Raw genomic sequence first — 21261 nt, forward strand, 5'->3', positions numbered from 1 at the left:
TGTTTACTCAGATGGGGCTACTGTCTAGTAAGGATTGTATAATTCATGGCTTCTATTCTCTAGCACAGTGAAGTATGGCATGTTTTCTTTCTCTCTACCAACTGGGGCTTGTTTCTTCATGCTCCCCCCTTTTTTTTTTGTTCTGATTACTCCAGTGCACATGCCCCCAGTTCCTACTCCCTAATCACAGTACTTTCATGGGATATAGAAGGGCAAGGTTCACAGAATGTGAGATATTCAGGAATTCCTGAAAATAGACTATGGTTTCTGTCACTGAAACTATACAAATTACACTTAGAACCATTTTTCCAATTTTGTAGTGAGAGTCGACCACCATGTGGAGAAGATACGTAGACATAGGGCAAACACTCCATTACTTATAGCTTCTAAGGGCCCAATCTGATCCAGCTTTCCAGTGCTGATTCATCCACACCAACAGGATGTGCAGTGCATCCTGAGGTGGGGAGGCAGTCATGGAGGCCTCCTCAAGGTAAGGGAACATTTGTTCCCTTACCTTGGGGCTGCATTGCAGCTGCATCAGAGCTAGAAAGCTGGATAGGATTGGACCCTAAATTAAATAAGAAGTGATTCTAGGAGTCCAATGAGGAGATTTGTTCCAGCACTGCAGCTACATTTCCTGGTCTAGATTAGTCAAAGATATCCGTATGATGGCAGTATTTGGACGCTAGCTATGAGCCTGGAGGGAGAAAAAGACGGACCCACAATTCCTCACCAGTCATCCTTTCTATTTTTTATCTATCTTACCAGGCCAAAATTGATGGTGGCCATATCAGGAAAGTAGTAGGAGTGAAGGATGCCAGTGGCCAATGTATTTGTAGCACACAGCTCGGCCAAATTGTCTTTCCGGCAAAGAAAGTGGAAGAACTGGAGTCAGACTTCTATAACCTGACAGATGTTCTACAGAATCAACTGAACACGGTAAGGGGTAACTGTTACCACGGTATAGTTAGACCATGTAATGTTTGTAATCATCATAAATATATGTATAATCCCATAGTCATAGAGATCATAAAGAAAGCAACACACAGGGTGAAAGCCACCAGTGAAGTCTATATGACTAGAGTGACTATGATCAGGCCCCAAGAACTACTGCAGTTTATACATGTATCTCCTTTCATTTATCACAGAAAGTGACAATGAACATTTCACTGAACTGTTTTCCACATACAGGTATATGCACAATCCCCTATTTTTCCTTCCTTTTGGACATTGTGAAAACCTTGGCCAAAGAAATCACTAGCTACTAGATTATTAAATAGGCATAACGAAGCTCCAGTAGAAACCCACCTGCTAGCATTTCAGCAGTAAAGTGGTATTGGCAATACTAGTGAGCACTAGTGCTCACCCCAGAAGCATGGTGCATGTTGCCCTATCCAGTGGCTGTTGAAGTGTATGTGTGTGTATCCCCTCTCCAGGACTGCAAACCTGGGGCTGAAATTTTGGTGCACACCATCTTACAACAGAGTTCTCTGAATAGGTTTGTGGAGACCCTACATAGCATTACAAAGGATAGGAATTAAGCATTAGAATCATACTGTCAATGGCATAGCTAATAAAAGTGTAGCCCATCACAAAGTGCAAAATGATACCCCAGAAGTGATGTCACTTCCAGAAGTAAGGTCACACCCTTGTTGGCATCCTTCGGTCTCAGAAGACTATGGTATCATGCTCTGAATGGTGGTTAGTGTCCTCTCCAGTGCACGAAGCCTGGGTAAAGTACATATGGAGGATAGGCTGTTACCCATGCAGCAAATCCCCCCTCTCCATGTCTCTGAAATGGTCCAATGGAAAGGCAGAAGCCAATATGGTTGGTTTCAGCAGCGTCACAGGAGTTGCCAGAGCGTGACTGTATACAGCCGCGAACTGCCTCAGGGACTCCAGCTCTGGATTTTGCCTCGAGGTTGTCTCCTGAAGCCTTTTCCATGACTGAATATAGCCACAAGGCAGTGGAAGTTTGAGATCAGAGTTTTCCTTCTCTCAGATGAGCTGCCTTCCCAGGCTAACGAGTCCCATCTACCCGGTGGCTGTTTAGTCACCTCTTATGACAAGTACAGCCAAAGTGAGGGCCTATTCTTATCCCCCAACCCCCAGGGGGTAAAAGTTAAAGATGTTGGGGATGGAACCCAGGACCTCATACAAGCAAAACATGTGCTCTACCACTGAGCTACATCCCCATCCTCATCACACCCAGATTTTTAAAAAAAGTGAAAAATGGGATAGTGACATAACCAAGGTCAAAGAAGATTTTGTAGTACCTTCCAAACGAAATCAAATTTAATTTATTAAGTAAATAAATAAAACGTTTTCTGGTTAATTGGCTATAACTTTTGATAGAATACAGATATTCCAGCATGGTTTGTTTCATTTCATTCAGCATTAAATTACCTTTCCAATGATATATAACATGATGGTTATGTGGTCCCGGACTGCAGAGCAGCAGAAAGGGAGGTGAGGGTGTGGAGGGGGGCAGGGAGGAGGCGTTCCGGGGAGGGGGGAAGCTGCCGGGGGTGGGTGGGAGGCGTGCTGGGGGGTTGAGCAGGAGGAGGATCCGCGGAACTATGCTCCGCTGGATCCAGGGAGCTCGTGGAGGGCTGCGTGCCCTACACAAGCGCCTTTTCCTTGCGGGGCTGCTTACCTTACAAAGGTCCCCCTCTCCTGAGGTGCCTCCCGTGGTAGTGCCGAAGGCACAGGATTCGGCGGCAGCCCTTCTCGGTGCTGCCGAGCCTGGGCGCTCCGGGCAGCTCAGGATTGGGCTGATAATTATTTATGCATTTCTTATATATAATAGATTCTTCCAAATTCCCTATATTTTCTAGATATTCACTTTCTATCAATCCTAAACTAATTTCAATTACTCGTTAATATTACATAGAAATAATCTGATTTCCAGGCTATAATGGAACCAATGATCTCTTATGATATGTTCTTTACCATTCTCCAATCTAGTTACATTTTTTTCCTTTTTCTTCTTTAACATAATAACCACATATAAAACAATTCTTCCACACATTTACATTTACAACTATTTTTTAATACATTCTAATTCGTGTTTACCATGAATTGGAAATATTCCTTGATACAAAACAGTCTCTCTCTCTCATACATGCACACGCACACACACATCCAGGTAATGCATCTACCAACATTGCTCTAAATTTCTTGGAGATTTATTTGATCTAAGATATTTAATAAAGAGTAATGACTTTTCTTATGGGAATAGATTTATTCAACAGATTTTTCATACATCTCCAACAATTTTGGCCTTTTTTGGTGGTTGGCAACCTTCAGTCTCAAAAGACTATGGTATAAGCCTACAGCACCTGGTATTCCTACAGAATTGTCCATATTTTTCTCCCTGCTTGAAGTTTTTGGTTTGATACTCCCACTAATATTTCTGTGCTACTGAAATATGATCTCTTGGCTCCAGGAGTGATCTTGCTTCTGTTTTCCTTAAGACACCTTGCACACTGTTCATAAAGTTAACTAAACCTCAAAAAACAACCCAATTTTATACTTACTGTGCATCTGTGGTGAAGATCCGCCATTGGCACTGACTGCCATAAAGCAGTCAGCACCACTTGCAAAAGACGCTCCATCCATGCACTATGTCGGTGATGGCAAACCTTTTAGAGACCGAGTGCCCAAACTGCAACCCAAAACCCACATATTTATTGCAAAGTGCCAACATGGCAATTTAACCTGAATACTGAGGTTTTAGTTTAGAAAAAAACAACTCATACATTAACATCTTTTACCTACTATTACTTGTAACTCGTAATGAACTTTTCCTCTACAACAGGGGTGCAAAGTTTTTGGCAGGAGGACCACATCATCTCTCTGACACTGTGTCGGGGGCCAGGGGAAAAAAAGAATTAATTTACATTTAAAATTTGAATATATTTACATAAGTTTACATAAATGAATATATTAAAGATGAACTTATATGAATGAAAGGTCTTGCAATAGCTCAAGGCTTATAAAAGGCCTTGCACAAAGCAAGGCTGGCCTTTGCTTTGCTGCCACTACTGCATCACAGACGTGAAACAGCAAGCAGTGGAGAGAGCCCTCATCCCACAGCTCATGAAAGAGGTCAAACAGTTGCCCTCATGCTGAAAGCAGTTGCGTCAGGCCAGTGTGGGCTCCAACAAATCTCCAGAGGGCCAGAGGCTCATTAGATACTGGGGGCTCCCTGAGGGCCGCATTGAGAGTCCTGGAGGGCTGCAAGTGGCCCTAGGGCTGGGGTTTGGGCACCCCTGCTCTAGATATTTGTCCAATCCCTTCTTAAAGGCATCTAGGCAAGTTGTCATCACTACTTCCTGTGGCAAAGAGTTCTGCAGACTAATTACATGCTGGGTAAAGAAATATTTACCCATTCCTATTCCGTGGCGGTGGTAGCAGCGAAGAGATCGTTCTTCTCTGCTACCATTGCATCTGCTGACAACCGTCCAGCAGAGCTGTTCCGTGTGGTGCGGGGCCTCCTTCATCAGCCCCCTCCAGTAGACCAGGAGGAATACACGGTCAGCCGCTGTGACGTGTTTGCGCAACATTTTGCAGATAAAATCGATTGTATTCGTCACAACTTGGATGCCACATTGACAGTGTCTGACGATGTCCCCTTGGCAACTGCTTGTCCTGTGTTGTGGGATTCTTTTCAGCTTGTACAGCCTGAGGATGTGGACAGACTCCTTTGGAGTGTGAGGCCATCTGCCTGCCTGCTTGACCCTTGCCCAGCTTGGTTGATAAGAGCTGCCCGGGGTGGGCTGGCTGAGTGGACAGGGAGGGTGGTCAACTCTTCCTTGATGGAGGGGACGTTACCACTCGCTTTGAAACGGGCGGTGGTTCGCCCCCTCCTGAAGAAGCCCTCCTGAAGAAGCCCTGGATTCCACTGTGTTGGATAACTACCGGCCAGTCTCCAACATCCCGTTTCTGGGCAAGGTAACTGAGCGGGTGGTGGCGTCCCAACTCCAGAGGGTTTTGGATGAAGCGGATTATCTGGATCCTTTTCAATCTGGCTTCAGGCCGGGCTTTGGGACGGAAACCGCCTTGGTCGCCTTGGTGGATGACCTACGCCGGGGACTGGACAGGGGGAGTGCGTCCCTGTTGGTCCTGCTGGACCTCTCAGCGGCTTTCGATACCATCGACCATGGTATCCTTCTGGGCTGATTGGCCGAGTTGGGAGCTGGAGGCACTGTTTTGCGGTGGTTCCGCTCCTACTTGGAGGGTCGGTCCCAGATGGTGGTGCTGGGGGATGCCTGTTCGACACCCTGGCCCTTGAGATGCGGGGTGCCACAGGGCTCAATTCTGTCCCCCATGCTATTTAACATCTACATGAAACCGCTGGGAGAGGTCATCCGGGGGTTTGGAGTGGGGTGCCATCAATATGCTGATGACACCCAGCTCTATCTCTCCTTTCCTCCAGACTCCAGGGTGGCGGTTGAGGACCTGGAGCGCTGTCTGGAGGCAGTGAGGATCTGGATGGGGGCTAACAAGCTGAAATTAAATCCGGATAAGACAGAGGCTCTCCTGGTTAGGAAATCCTCGATGCAGGTGCTGGACTATCGGCTTGCGCTGAATGGGGTTGCACTCCCTCTGAAGGAGCAGGTCCGCAGCTTGGGGGTCCACCTGGACTCGCAGCTGCTCCTGGATTCCCAGGTGGCGGCTGTGGCAAGGGGGGCCTTCGCTCAGCTTCGGCTGGTGCGCCAGCTGCGGCCGTACTTGGATCGTGCAGACCTGGCCACGGTGATCCATGCCTCGGTGACATCGAGATTAGATTACTGTAACGCACTCTATGTGGGGCTGCCCTTGAAGACGGTCCGGAAACTGCAACTAGTCCAGAATGCGGCAGCCCGTGTGGTTACTGGAGGTAGGCGGTTCGACCCTGTCAGTCCGCTTCTCCAGCGGCTGCACTGGCTGCCCATTCGTTTCCGGGCCCAATTCAAGGTGCTGGTATTGACCTTTAAAGCCCTATACTGCTCTGGACCAGGGTATCTTAGAGATCGCCTGCTCCCGTACAATCCGGCTCGCCCTCTCAGGTCATCAGAGAAGGCCTTTTTACAAGTGCCGCCGCCTAGGGAGGTACGTGGGGCGGCTGCAAGAAATAGGGCCTTCTCAGTAGTGGCACCAACGCTATGGAACTCCCTTCCCCTTGACTTAAGAATGGCTCCCTCTCTTGAGACCTTTCGGCAAGGCCTGAAGACCCTTCTGTTTAAACAGGCCTTCTGAGTTCTTGGCCTTTTAACATCTTTTTAACATCTTTTAATATTTTTTTACAGGCCTGATTCTTTTATGACTTGCTGCTGCTCTATGCTCTTTTTACCTATTTTTACTCTGACTGCTGTTTTTAGTATGTGTTAATATGTTTTTATTTGTTTTTTAAATTGTTTTTAATATGTTGTAAGCCGCCTTGAGTCCCTTGGGGGAGAAAGGCGGGGTAGAAATAAAGTTATTATTATTATTATTATTATTATTATTATTATTATTATTATTATTATTTGGCAGGGAGGGGGTGGCTGCAAGACCTTGCCACTGCTCATTTTCACAAACAAGAAAAAAAAAATTTTTAAAGCCCCACCCACAGAAGTGGGCTCTAAGGCTGCAATCCCAGCCACTCCTTCCTGGGAGTAAGCCTCATTGACTCTAATGGAGCTTACTTCTGAGTAGACACGCACAGGAGCAGGCTCCAAGGCTCCAATCCCAGGCACTCTTTCCTGGGAGTAAGCCTCATCCACTGCAATGGGGCTTACTTCTGAGTAGACATGCAGGACTTGTCTCTGGCTGCGCTGCTCACCCCCAGTTGCGCCTTTGCGGTGGAGGAAAAGCCTCTCCTGGCGCTGAGTGGGGAGCTGCTCACGGAAAGGTGCGCTGCAAAGGCTCACAATGGCTGAGGAGGAGGGCAGCTCAGGATTGGCTGGTGGTCTGCCAGTGAAGGGCCCTGAGCCATTCCAACAGAAAAAGCCAGGAGCCTGCTGGATGCTGATTGGCTGAGCCTGCTGGAGAGTTGGGGAAGGGGAAAAACAGGGACTTTAAGCCTGCAGAGTGGGCAAAATTGAAAAGGGAAACCAATTTGGGGCAGATGGGGGCAGCAATGGAGTGAAGGGAGAAGAGAACAGTGAGCTCAGGGGGCGGAGGGAAGCAGCCTGCCCTCCCAACACATGGAGACTTGGAAATAACCTCTGTTTTATTTAAAGTGACACGCAGCTTCAGCGCCCTCTCCAGGCTGCCTGGCTCAGCGCTGCGTGCCCACAGAGACGGCTCTGAGTGCCCTCTCTGGCATGCATGCCATAGGTTTGCCACCACTGCAATATTTAGTGCACTGCCGGCAGCTAGGTAGGAAAGGCTTGTCCCTTCCCGGCCGCATCATTGCGTCTCCCGCCAATCACTGACAAAGGTAAGTCGGTGGAAGAGGCAGGAGGGGTGGTAGAAAGGTGGAACAGAGGCAAGGAAGGGCAGTCGGAGGGCAGAATGGGAGTGGGAAGGGGGTGAAGTGGGGGAGGGGTGTATTGGGCCCAGAAGGGGGTGGGATTGGTGGCGCCACTGATAATTTATTTATTTATTTTAGAAATTTATATCCCACCATTCTATCCAGTGAAGGACACTCAGGATGGTTCACAATTAAAACCATAAAATCTACATACACACACACACACACAATATATATTATTATAATTTTTATTATATTATAATTTATAATTATATTATAAATAATTATTATAATTTAAATAATAATAATTATTTATTATTTTATTCAATAATTATTTATTATTTATATATCATATTATATATTACTTATTAATTAAATAATTATATTAATTAAATATAAAAATATAAAAATAATTATATTAATTAAAATATTATATATTAATATTAATATTTTAGATATCCTAACCCCTTCCCAGGTCTGATCCTGTGGCATGGGTCAATGCGGACTTGCAACATCTATTTAGCTGTCACAGCTCCAGGTAGTCACCTCTGCCTTAAACCTGGGTCAAGGCACCACCTTTAACCTTGGGTAAAGGAACAATTATTTCTTTACTTAGAGGAGACCTCTGCAACATCCCCCCCCCCCAACATAGGATGCAGTGGTCACCATTTTGGCGCCACTGCATTGACGGGAGGAGGGTAGGGGAAAGGATTTGGCTGAGTCATAGAAACAAAATTCTGGAATAGGCTCTATTCTAGTTTGAGTAAAACTATCAGTGTGAATCAGTTTTTTGATTTCATGTCATGTCTGTTTTCTTTTTTTGAAAGGAGTGGGCAAAATCAGGGCCTATCTGATATACCAGTAGTAGGGGCATGACAAGGATAAGAACATCACTATATCCAGATAATGACAACAGATTAGTATGTAACAATAGACAGTCACAGAACAGACACAATACTCCATGGACAGTCACCATACAACTGTAGCCCCTTCAAGTGAAGGAGGAAGCCACATTACACTATGGTAGTGTAATGGTATCACCATACAAATTCAGTGCCACTTGCAGCAGAAAGGCATGCATAATATCTGAACTAGATTGTGGCAAAGATAGGCCATTACGCACAAAACTGTACTCCTTCATAGCTCGCCCCCTCACACAATGATCCACTCACCTTTACAGAGCGCTGCACCAGAAAGACTCATCATAATACCAAATTCACTCATAGCACGCGAGCGCACACACACACACACACACACACACACACACACACACATATATATAACTCAAATTTATGGCACTATTGCAAGACAAACACTGCCAAAAGAGAAACATCACCACAGATAACTACACAGTGGAACAATGAGTTGACTCTGACACAGATAACCATAGCAGATTTTTGGTAATCCAACAGTACCACATACTTGTACTTGTACCTGTCAGCTAAGTCACAACTATTGTTGCAGGGTTGTTGCAGGGGCATTATCACGAAGCAATGTGACAAGAACAGCATTAGGAACCATAGGGTTAAAGTTATCTGAATGTAGCTTTTATCTCCTTGGCTTCTAGATTTATAATTTCCAGACAACAGTGAGTACTGCTACAAATAACCTGACAACCCTGGAAAAACGTTTGAACTACACCAAGACATTTGGCACCCATATCGACCTGGACTTCAATAGACTCATCTTTGACATTCATGCAGTGATATCTCTGGCCAAAAACATAAGCAAGAGCGCCACCACAGAAAGCAGTAAGAAGCAGATCAACACGCTGATTAAAGAGGTAACTGCAAATTATTCTGGGTGTTGGTGCTTGAGATTAATGGAGAGTTATAAAAACAAACAGCCTCATTTGTGTTAAAATTATATATGAAAGATGGTTAGGATAAGTTACTTATAATCACCAACAAACATAGGGCACAATCCTAACTTGCACTGGAACAGGCAAGCCAGGAGGCTTACACTGTATCCAGCACAGGATTGTGGCCAGCAGCGGCTTAGCCAGAGGTAAGGGCTGCTGGCCCCAATGGGTCTCCTCGGATTTGCACCACCTCCTGAGGTGGCACAAGTCCAAGGAGAGCGGAGCAGCTTGCTGCTGCTCCGTTCTCCCCGGGGATGGGGTTGGGATCCGGCATAACTGCCTGTTGTAAACAAAGGGGGGTTTGGGTGCTTAGGGTTCTTGGTTTTCGAACTCTAAAGCCCTCAAGGCCCCTTGCCCAGTAGTACTGCTAACTCCCTGTACATGCCAGTGCCTCAGTCCAGGGACACTGAGACCCTCTAGGCTTAATTCTATCCCTTGCAGGTACTGAGCAATTTCTCCAATTAAAGCCTTAGTCCTTAAGTTACTAGACCTCAATGAGCACTTGGTAGCTTACTGAACCGCTAGGCCGGATTCTGAACCTTTGTCCCCAACAGACAATGAAACAACTTAGTAAAAGATATTTTAGTTTATTAAGTATGTAAGGTTACACACTCTACAATAAGGCAGCAAATGCTAGAGGCATAAACATCTAGGAAACATATCAGCAATAAAATAATAAAGCTAGCTGGCTATCTCTATTAATCCCTATCTCTCACCTGGGTCAGTTACTCTTGTAGATCTCTTAGCTCCAGGGCTACCTATGAGGCCAGGTGCCCATGATGGACAATGGAGCTCAAAGCGTGCAGGATGTTGTACCCAAAACTCTGTCCAAGCAGGAACCCTCACACCCCCTGGGCACTCATTCTTGTGCTAATAGTACTGAGGTGACTTCATACTTATTAAACTGTCCAATCAGAACCTTTGAGGAACAGAACTTTCTTGAAGTTGGCCTGGTTGCTAACCCCTCATAGTTCTTACCCCTCCCAACTGGAGATCCACAGCTGCACTCAATCACCCTTGATAAGGCACCTCTCTGTCTGCTAAGGTGCTAAACATTCCAATTGGTTGTAATTCTTGTTATCTGTCCTTCTTGGCCAGCAAAGGAAAGACAACAAATCCTTTTGTTTATTTACTCGCATTCCTGCAACTGGGAACTGCTAGCAACTTCTCAGTTACACTGTCTTAGTTTGGTACAGGCTTCACATGCCAACCTAGGCCTAACATGTACTTATTCATGACAAGCTTCCTTTTGGGAAGAGAGGCTAGGAGGTTGACACCTTCAGTCACTCTTTACTAACTCACAGGTCAGGGCACTTCTTATAATGAACTTACTCTACAGTTACTTACTAAGCAATACATAGCAGGGTTTGCTAACAGGGTATAAAGCAGTGAAAGCTATGAGGCCGTTTGTATTAGCAGCAATGGTTTCTGTGAGGTTACATGGAGAATACTTCACAGAATTGAATTTCAAATTGGTAATCCTGCAATGATAAAGCCCAACGCAGGATCCTTTGATTGTCTTGGCTTTAACCAAGAAAGCTAAAGGTGAGTGATCTGTTTGCACAAGGAACTTAGTTCCTAACAGATATCTGGCTAGAGGAAAATGGTCATTTTTGGATTGCGAGTTCAATTTTCTAAAATCCACACACATTCTGAACTGTTTTGTGGTTTGGCCCTCTGGCTGTTTCTTTTCAACCATCACAATGGGTGAAGCCCATTCACTGTGGGATAGTTCAGTGATGTCTAATCTTAATAGTAGATCAATCTCTTTGTCTACAAAGTCAGCCATAGGTCCTACAATAGGGGACATGTGCTTGGTGTAGACCCTTCCACTAAGGAGATTGTATGTTGTAACACATTGGTTTGCCTTGGTTTACCAGTAAACAGTTCAGGGAAATTCTCTAAAGTCTCATGAAGCTCCACTTGTTGCGGGTAAGGTAGGTCCTCTGGTAGCTTGACATCATCACTGCCGGATCCCAGCCCTGCCTCTGGCTCTCTGTGCGCACGCCCCCGGGGCCACCCATCACCCTCCCTCCCCCCACCCAGGAACGCCTCCCTGCCTCCCCCTCCCTGCCTCCCCCACGCCTACCTGTCATCCTTGCGTCGGAGCTGGGAGGAAGCCGGTGCAGGGGCCTCCGTCGGCCCCCGCAGGCCAGCGCTTCTCAGAGTGTCAATCTGGCTTCCTCCCACAGAGGTGCAAACGTGCTTTACGGCATGTTTGTGACCCTCCCAGGGAACTTGGGCCGACCTAATCTCAGGTTAGGATTGCACCGGTAATGTTCCTTCCCCTTGTGAAACACCAGAAATAATCACATATGGAGATGGGATCTCAGACAGAACACACATGATGATGGTGTAAGAAAGTATCCTTTTATGGAGGTGCATTAAACTGACTTTGCTGTCATCCTCTGGATCACATGTCCAAAAAAGGATATTTCTCTATTTGAAACAGGCAATTGATGCTATTTGTACAGTAGTTTTTTGTTAAAAAAAAAAAAACAACTACTGTACAAAGAGCGTCAATTATGTGATCAATTAGGCAATTTTCTTTATGCCTAATAAAGGTTGACTTGACTTGACCAGTTTTTTGTTTTTTTACAAGGTCTATATGGAGGGTTCAGTTGTAGACAAGCCAAGAGATCTCCAGTGTTGGTGTTTACAATGAAATAAGATGCCATTAAGAATCTTTGAATAGGTAGGGCTGGAATAAACCTAGGTTTGCCAAAGGCCACACCATCAGAATCCATGATGAAAGACAAACCCGTGGTGATAAGTCTATGCAAGAAAAAAGACACAATCCTATGCATGACTACTCAGAAGTCATTCCTATTGTGTTCAGTGGTGCTTAGGAAAGTGTGGATAGGATTGTAGCCTAAAAGGGCTGTAAGGCAGGGGTCTCCAAACCCCGGCCTGGGGGCCACATGTGGCCCACAGCAAGCCTCTTTCCGGCCCGTGGCCAGTCTCTTGTCCCCTGAAAACCTCTGGCCCACTCAACTGAACATGACCAGAATTGTGCTCTGTTTGTGTCTGGAGGGTGTTCTGAGGGCCAGAGGTGTTGAATGAATGAGCCCATTCATTCATTTTTTCACTCATCTAAGTTCCATCTCTAACTTATTTATTTAAATTTTATATTTAAATTTTTTTACCAGCCCTCCACACCACACCAGATATTTTATGCGGCCCTCTGGCCAAAATGTTTGGAGATCCCTGCCCTAACGCACAGATGTATGCTAGTGAGGACAGGCAGTGGAAGGAACCAGGAACTCCAGCAAGTAGCTAGAACTTTCCCAGTGCACATCTTGGCAGAGGAAATTTACTAGAACCCAAGGCAGCTTAATGAAGCAAGTAGTGGTGGTCCTCAAGTTGCTGTTTGCTCAGGGGAGGGGTAGAATGCAGGTGTGTTTATCAACTTTTCCTCATCAGATTAACACCCCTTCTTAGCTGTATTTACCCACAGATCTCAGAATAACATGTAGTGTGACTCTCAACCATCTCCCATCCCACCCATCCCTGTACCATGCTTGCCTTGCTCTTGAGCCAAAATGATGGTATCTGCATCACTTATGGACACTCAAATTCTAAAGTTCATGGCTCAGAATCGATTGAGCACTGTCACCAGTTCTCAACAGCTGATTCCCATGAATGAAGCTTCATTTGAAATACAGTAGTGTAAGGTGGTGGTTCCCAAACTGCGGTTCCCAAACAGCGGCTCCCTGAGGAGCTGCAGAAACCAGCCAGGGGAGCTGTGGAATCCTTGTGAAAAACCCACCACCCAATACAATGTACAGGATTGTAGCCCTAATGGGGAGCCATGACCAATGAATGGCCCAGTAGGTCAAGTTGTCAGTCAAATAAGTTTGGGAACTACTGATGTAGGGCATTACTTACCTCTTCTCAATATTACATTAACAGTGCCATCCTATGCATCTCTACTCAAAAGTAAGTCCCAAAAGTAATTCCAATGGAATTCCTGCATAAATTGCAGCCTAAACCCCATGGCCGCAGGCCAAATAGATATACAAATGTATGCCCCTTAGTAGCCCTACAAGATGATGCAGTTTTTCTATGGTTCAGGTTTTGTCAAGCATGGTCTTGGCTGTTTTTAGTATGCTACCTCTCACGCTTTTCTTAAGCAATGGAGCATGTGACATCCCGGAGTCTCTGCCTTGCTGGCAGTGGACCCACTTCTCTTTGAGCGCAAGACTGCAATTCACATTCCAGTTTCTAGACCTTATTCTGTCTCTTGCAAGAGCCTAGTCTCACTTTATTGGTTCTGCTTCATGGCTATATTGTTTCAGGAAGTAAAAACCATACCTTGTGTTTCAGATCGATTCTATCAACACTGTAGTAACAAAAATGGGAAAATATGACAAAAAAAACATAATAACAGCACAACGTGAGATTTCCCTCCTCCGGAAAAAGCTAGAGGAATGCGAAGAAGCAATTATGTCTGGTGGCCCTCTCAGCCCCCCAGTCCCTCCTGCACAACCCACAGTTGGTGAGTAATACCAGAAACGTTTCCTTATTATTGTGGTCTCGAAATGAGAATCTGTAGATATCTATGTGTAGGTTGTGCAGAGAGTCAGCTAAGGCTGGTGGAATATGGATCATGCCAACAGCTACAGACTAATCTGAAGAGGTGGGATTTAGCAACAACCATTCATGCTTTTGTAGCTTGCAAGCTGATTCAACTTAATGCATTCTGTAGAGGGCTAACCCCAAGGGGTGTTCAGAAATTAGCAAAGAATAAATCAGATAGCTTTATAATGAGGCTGAAGCAGTGCAATCAGATACTACCACTCCTATGTAGTGGTACATAGGGGCATTTGGGTATTTGACCACTATGTACATAGGGGCATAGTGGTCCCTGGGGCATTTGGTGGGCTGCTGTGAGATACAGGAAGCTGGACTAGGTGGGCCTATGGCTGATCCAGTGGGGTTGTTCTAATCTTCTTATGAGAATGGCACTAGGCTGTGAATTAACTTCCAGACCTAACTTAAGGTTTGCGTTTTGAACATTATATATGGTTTGTTGTGTGCAGCCTACCTAAGAGAACAAATCTGTCATGCCTTTTAAGATCTGTTGAGCTTACCCTTTTGCATATATAGCAATATATCATCTGCTTGTTTTAGGAGCAGAGCTTTTTCCAGGATTGTCCCATTCTAACAGAAAGTTGAGCAGCCAAGCTGTGTCCAATGTTAGGGCTACTTAGGAAATATAGTATATGAAGGGCTTTCATTTTAGAAAGATCTTTAACTTGTTGTCAGCTTTCTGACTATACAGTATTTTACTGATGCATGTGAGCTCCAGCACTTGTTCTCCCAGCCGCAGGGAGTTCTTGAGGCTGAGGAGCATTCCCCTTCTGTCGCCCTGCAGTGTTGCTGGGAGAAATACCAGCAGCTTTCCAGCTGACTATGGCAGGAGGGGGCAGTGCAGAAGGGAGGTGGGGGATTCCAATGAGAAAGAGGGGGGAGAAGTGAAATGAAGAGGACAACTAGATGTTTGGAAGAGGGGAGAAGGTGAAAAGGAGGGTGGAAAAGCCTGAGAACAGGGGAAGTGAAGAGAGCCAAGAGGGAAAAGCAAACCAAGCCAAGATGGAGGGTGGAGAAAATCTGGATCCCCACAGACAAGGGGAAAATCTGGGCTAAGATTTCCTCCCCCCCACCCCCATTGGCAGGAGGAAATAGGGATAAGCTGCACTGGGAGGAGGGTTCCTGAAAGAGGGCTGAAATGTCCCTTGCCAGGGCCCCAGGAAGAGACACTTCCTGGCCAATCACCCTAAGACCACCACAAAGAGGCACCATCTAGTACACTGGTTCCCAGCCTTTGGGAACCCGTGGACCACTGAGACAAAAATTGAAATTGGCGTGGACCACATGCAACCAGGGCCTCCAAGCAGAATTTTGACAGGGGATACGATGTTTCTTTCAGGCCCCTTCCCAAAGGGGGAGGGGGGGGTGAAACAGAATGGGGAAAGGTTGCAACAGCAGGAAGAGTCTTTGGAGCCCTGGTCTACTGTGCTTCCCAGTGTGGAGCCCAGGTCTATCTGCCCACACAGTGTTAGCAGCAAGATACAGTAATACAGAAAATCAAACACACTCATAAGTCTCTAAAAAATTTTAAATATAGAAAATCATTGCAGAAAATTAGCATCATCATAGTTGGACTCATACTAGAATGAAAAGTGTCCTGTTTATACCAAAACATACTTCTGCAGCAGCTGTAGTTCCACAGCTGTGTCTTTGATACACTCCTTCATGGTAAGCAGATTCACAAGCCAAAGAGCTACTGTATCAGGCCAGTTTCCTGCCAGATTTGACAGCGCCGCGATTCAAGAGTGTCATGTATGCAGTGGCATAGCTAATGATCATGTAGCCCAGTGCCAAGCTCACAATGTTGCCCCGGAAATGATGTCACAACTGGAAGTTATGTCACACCCGGGCTTTTTAAAAAGTGAAAATGGGGAGGAACCCACTTTCTCCCCCTAGCAGCTTCCCACCTACTTGCTCTGCTGCCTCCCTTCCCCCCACATCATCATGTCACCCCCACCTTATGCTGGACATGCCCCTCGCTTCCTAAATGGCTCCATTTTGGAGCCATTCAGACCCAAGGAGGATGGATAGGTCCAATTCAAGGCACTTGCCACTTCCAGCAATGAGCCCTACCCCCCACCCCCTCCACAAGAAGTCTGGGAAACACCCAGAGCATTTTGGAGGGGAAGGGTGTCATCCCAGTTTTCCCCCTACATGCCACTGCCCTTCCGACACCTCCCTAAATCCTGGCACCATGGGCCTGGGGTTCCCCTGGCCACCCCCTTCATCCACTACTATGCAAACTCGTTAGGATTTTCTGTAAAGGAAAGAGGCTCACATCTCTTATATTGCATAGCTGCAATAAAATAAGAAAATCCTCTTTGGTATGCCCTTATCAGCATACTCCAGACCTCCAAATTATTCCCCTCAGTGTATATAACAAAGGGCACAATCCTAACCCCTTATGTCAGTGTTTTCCAGCACTGACATAAGGGGAATGCAGCTCTGAGGTAAACGAACAAGCATTCCCTTATTTTGAGGAGGCCTCCGTAAGTGACACCCAACTGCAGGTTGCAGCACATGTCCCATTGGCACTGCTATGCCAGTGCTGGAAAGCACTGACACAAGGGGTTAGGATTGCACCCAAAAGCACATTAACATGACAGCACTTTCCCCCACAGTCATACAATTCTCAAGGCTTTTCCCCTACAATCCTCAAGGATGTGTTCTTCTTCTTTCCTCTTTATATAGTTGTACAGTCTCCCTACCAAACCTTTGAGAAGGCAGTGCAGGTATACCACTTTGATAAGGTTATTGTATAATTTCTCACTGAATTTTGTGAAGTCTCAGCCCCATCATGCCAGATGCTACTGCCAGAAAACATTGTGCTTGGTTGGGCTACTCTTTAAATTATGGAGATGCAATGGCTGTCTGACTCTAACTTACAGTAGACCCAAGAACTAGGCAGAGCAGTGGCGTCGCTAGGGGTGTGGGGGGGGTGCGGGCTGTACCGGGTGATGTGCACTGGGGGAGGTGACATGCTAAAATCGCGGTGGTTAGGAGTAACCCCATCATATTATATACTGTTGGATGCAGAATTTCGAGCAGAATACAATGCAAAAACCCAGAGGGAAATATCTCTATCAAAAGTTATTGTAAAAAAACTGGAGAAAAATGCATGGATCCCTATGGAAAGTGAAAGTGAGCTGTATCGCACGTTTACTTAAGTAGGTGAACCTGCTTAGTGCCTCAGAAAGGACAGGCTGAGAGGAATCCAACGACACCTGAATGGTCGTGAATGAATGCAGCCCCCAAAAACACCTGAGAAGGAAGTTCCTCTCTCCAAGCAGATGAATGTATTGCACCCTATGGAAAGCGAAACTAAGCTTCACGGTTGTGTTTACTCATGAGTAAGCAAACATGCCTTGGCTGGTGTGGAAGATCAGGTGAAGGAAAGTGCAAGGCTACCAAAATGGTCCTGATTCTATGCACCTGGAGTTAAACAAATGGTCCAGAAGGCAGCCCCCCCCCCCCACTAAAAATGATCAAAACAGAGGCTTCAGCTGATAAGGTGAACCTTTTTGAGACTTGCAAAGCCAGGTGGATCCTGACAGTGATCTGGTTTAAACAGAAGTTGTTAAATTGAACTGGGCACTGGGTGGGACTGAAAACCTTACTGATTTTGGAGGGGGGGATCTTATTGCAGGCAGGCTACAGAGGAAATTCACTAGGTGGAACAGGGCTGGCTTCTGCTTATTTAATTATTTGTTTTACTTTAATTATTTATACTTATTTATTTTAATTTGCCTGATGATGTTACTTCCACCATGACATCACTTCTGGTGGGTCTTGGACAGACTGTCATTCTAAAAAGTGGGTCCCAGTGCTAAAAGTTTGAGAACTGCTGCAATAAGGTGTTAGTAAGTTGACACCCTTGGGGGGGGTGACACCACTAATGATCAAAATCACTAAAATCACAGTTTGGAGGAATAATACCAGCATGTATATACCAGCATGTATCAATCAATGCGTAATTTCATGCAGCATGTGTTCTATCTTTGTTCTATCGAAACGTACAGCCAAAAAACTGGTGGAGGCAGAGTGATGGTACATCACCACGCCCACTGCATGGGAGGGGGTGACGCGCTGGCATCCTGCACCGGGTGACGCGAACCCTAGTGATGCCACTGAGGCAGAGCACCAGTGTTTTCTTCCTGTAGGAGCTGCAAGGCTCTCATGGCTAATTTCAGTATGGTAGAGACCAGTGTAGAGTAGTGGATAGAGTGCAGGAAAGTCCAGAGTCCGAATCCCCACTTTCATTGGGGATTACTCATTGGGTAATAGCTCTGGGTCAATCACAGTCTCACAGCTTAAAATGTTTCATGGTGGTGGTGTCAGGATAACAATCCTCCATGTGCCACAGGATACAAATGCCATGTATATCTTTCCCTTTCTCATATGGGGCCCCACATGATCTTATAAAGTGCACCCAAACTACTATTTCCATTCTATGATTCATCCTCAGCACCTCACAGCACTGTATGCAGCTCCTATAGAACAAACTACAGTATAGATGTTCATCCATTGTGCCTGCTATCCAAAGTAGGGGAAAACGTTGAAAAGTGTTTTCATTTACTACATTTAGGGAAGATGTGCAAATACGTTTTTTAAAAGTAGGAACACAGCAGTATGTGGATGGGTGTAGGTAGCTCACTAGGTGTATTCTATGTCTTTTTTAAAAAAAATTGTACTTAAAGAGGAAACATAGCCACTCCTCTGCTTTATGAGACGGTGCAGGAGTGCTCAGCCCCTAAAAGAGAGGTCAAGGAACTTGTCCCACAGTCATGCAAGTTGCAGGCTGGAGTCCTCCACACTGTCCTAGTCTTCTGTCCTTGTCCTTACTGGAACTGTGTCCACTCCAACCCCCAGTCAAAGCCTTTGGGAGGGCAGTAGAAGGCCTAAAAGCTGTTCAAGGTCCAACCTCAAAGTACAGCTGCAGTGCTCCTCTAGAAGAGCAGAAGATGGGAGAAGCTAAGGAAATGGGTGAGGCTATGGTGAGGCTATGGTCTGGTGGGGTTCTTTCTTGGGCTGGGGGCTGGCTGGTGCCTAGACACGCTGACAGGAACTCATGTTGGGGTTCCCTTCCCTGTCTTCCCTGACCATTGAAAGGGAGCAGCAGTTTCTCAGCAGAGAAGTGTGGAGCAATTCCTCTTTGCCCTGTCTGGGCTCAGAACCAACATGGCATGCAGAAACCACTCTGGGCTTCTGCTTCCCCACCCCAGCCCTGTTGAACCCAAAGAGAGCTACTTGGAGGGAAAGGGCCTGTTGTGCTTCTTTTCCCCAAGGCCCAACATTCCCTCTAAGGGACGTGAGTTCCTTCCTCGTCCACGCTGGCAGGGTCAGTGCAAGAGGGACTTCTCTCAGAACAGCATCTCTCTCACCGATTGCCATGGAATGTGCAGGCACAACACCCATTTCCCACAAACACACCGCTAGGTGCAGAACAAAGCTCAACGCCACAACCCTGAGTATAGGAGGGCAGCTTCCACTGAGTTGCTTGGGAAGCTGTGTGTGGACTAAGTAGGATGGAAACCCGCAAGGGGGGGGGGGATAAGGAATCCAGGTTGTGTGATGATTTATGAAATCGGATGCTGAGGGGAGTGCACCCCAGTCCAAAAGAAATGAGGTGGCTGTGCACCTTTCTGCAGGGCTTTCAGGATTAGCAGTATGCACCTAGGAAGGATTAATATAATCATATAAAGCCAAGGAACTTTTCCAACAGCCATTGCAGGATGACAGCTGTCATTCTTCCTCTTTTCCCCCTCAGGTTTGTGTGGATACAGGATACAATTGTTTAAATAAAATATTTTTTCTGTTTATCCCTACAGGTAAATGTGACCATGGTGGGCTGCTGAGAGTTAGTGCACCTGTCCTGGTGAAACTCAACTGGAGAGGTCCAGATTTCAAAGCAGGAGCCTGGGGGAAGGATTTTGCTGTGGGGACTAAAGTTCCAGACTATTACTGGGTTTTTCCAATTAACAAAGATGAGCGTACTCTGGAGATTGCCCGTCTGTACGCTTCAATGAAGAAATTGACACTATATTCCCCCCTCCAGCAGTATAGCCTTAACATTAAGGGAAATGCTAAGGAAGGAAAGTGTCTAGACTGTGGGCAAGGGGCTGGAGTGATTTTCTTCAATGGTTCCTTTTATTATAACTGTTTTGACAGCAGAGCTGTGTGCAAGGCTGATCCAATAACCACAAAAGTAGTACGTTCAGAATTTGAAGATAAGGATCCTACATCTTTCAATAACTGGCTTTCATATAAAGGTATCAAATATCAGGATATGGATCTGGCTGGAGATGAACAAGGCATGTGGCTGATTCATGGCTCTGTGGTTGCCAATGGAAATGTGGTCATTAGGAAAATGGACCCTAAAACTTTAAAGGTGGGATCACCTTGGATTACAACACAGCCAAAGGAAAAAATGAGCAATAGCTTCATGATCTGTGGAAGGCTGTATGCCACTAAGACACTGAATGACACTCATGAAGAGATATATTATGTATATGACACCAAAACAAGCAGTGAGAAAAACATAAAAATCATTATGGAGAAACCTCTGCCTACTGTGCAGAGTCTGAAATACAATCCCAATGACCAGAAGCTCTACCTGTACAATGACGGCTACCTGGTTTATTACAATGTCACATTCAAAAGTCATCTGCCAGGAAGGAGAGGAGAGGTTGATGGCACTGTGCAACTGCACAATTCTGAGACAGAGCAAAGTCTGGCGAACGATGGGTGGTGGACTTCTCCTGGTCAGGAAAGCCCAAGTTCAGACAGCAAGGAGCAGCAAGATTTAGCAGGCCAAGGAGGGCCCAATGACAATCAAAATGAACAACCTATGACCGTTGCTTTAGTAAGGCGGGATACCATGAGGGAAGGTGGCCATTTTTTGGTACGGAGTTAGACTAGTTGACATTTCATAAGGAAAGGCAGGGTGCAGTGGGCAAAAAATGGGACGTTGAGGCACAATGACGGGCACATTTTTGTACATAGTGTGTGTCTTCTAAGTAGATATTTTGAAAAACTAGAGCTGTGTCCTCCCTCCTCCAATTCACTGCCAGGATTGCCTGTAAAACTAAATGCAGCCCTTTTCACATGCATATGTAGCAATCACATCTGTCCCTGGAAATTTGGTACCACTATGCGCCTACCAGGTATCTTTGCTGTTAACAAACTGCAAAAGAGCATCACCAAAATACAGAATCTCTGGGATGAAATAAATCTCACAATACCATCTGGTTTATTCTCTTACTCCAGACATCCAATGTACTGTGTAAAAAAACAAACCAAAAAACCCCTATATTTCATTGGTGAAGTCTCCTCCCTTTTATTTGAAACTTAGTCACAAGGTCTGAAC

The 21261-nt window shown here is 45.7% G+C and overlaps 1 protein-coding gene across 1 annotated transcript; it reads left to right on the forward strand.

Moving 5' to 3' along the window:
- The first annotated feature begins 668 nt into the window (after positions 1-668).
- LOC136644973 (olfactomedin-like) lies at positions 669-20808 on the forward strand. Its single transcript, XM_066621234.1, has 5 exons — positions 669-674; positions 769-939; positions 9009-9224; positions 13629-13800; positions 19724-20808. The coding sequence occupies exons 1-5, from the start codon at positions 669-671 to the stop codon at positions 20806-20808; spliced, it is 1650 nt and encodes a 549-aa protein (XP_066477331.1).
- The last annotated feature ends 453 nt before the right edge of the window (positions 20809-21261 follow it).

This window comes from Tiliqua scincoides, chromosome 1, assembly GCF_035046505.1.
Source record: "Tiliqua scincoides isolate rTilSci1 chromosome 1, rTilSci1.hap2, whole genome shotgun sequence".
NCBI classification, from domain to species: Eukaryota; Metazoa; Chordata; class Lepidosauria; order Squamata; family Scincidae; genus Tiliqua; species Tiliqua scincoides.

Coding starts and splice junctions, on each gene's coding strand:
- LOC136644973 (XM_066621234.1), top strand. Junction 940..9,008: donor TACAGAATCAACTGAACACG/GTAAGGGGTAAC, acceptor CTTGGCTTCTAG/ATTTATAATTTCCAGACAAC. Junction 13,801..19,723: donor TCCTGCACAACCCACAGTTG/GTGAGTAATACC, acceptor TTATCCCTACAG/GTAAATGTGACCATGGTGGG.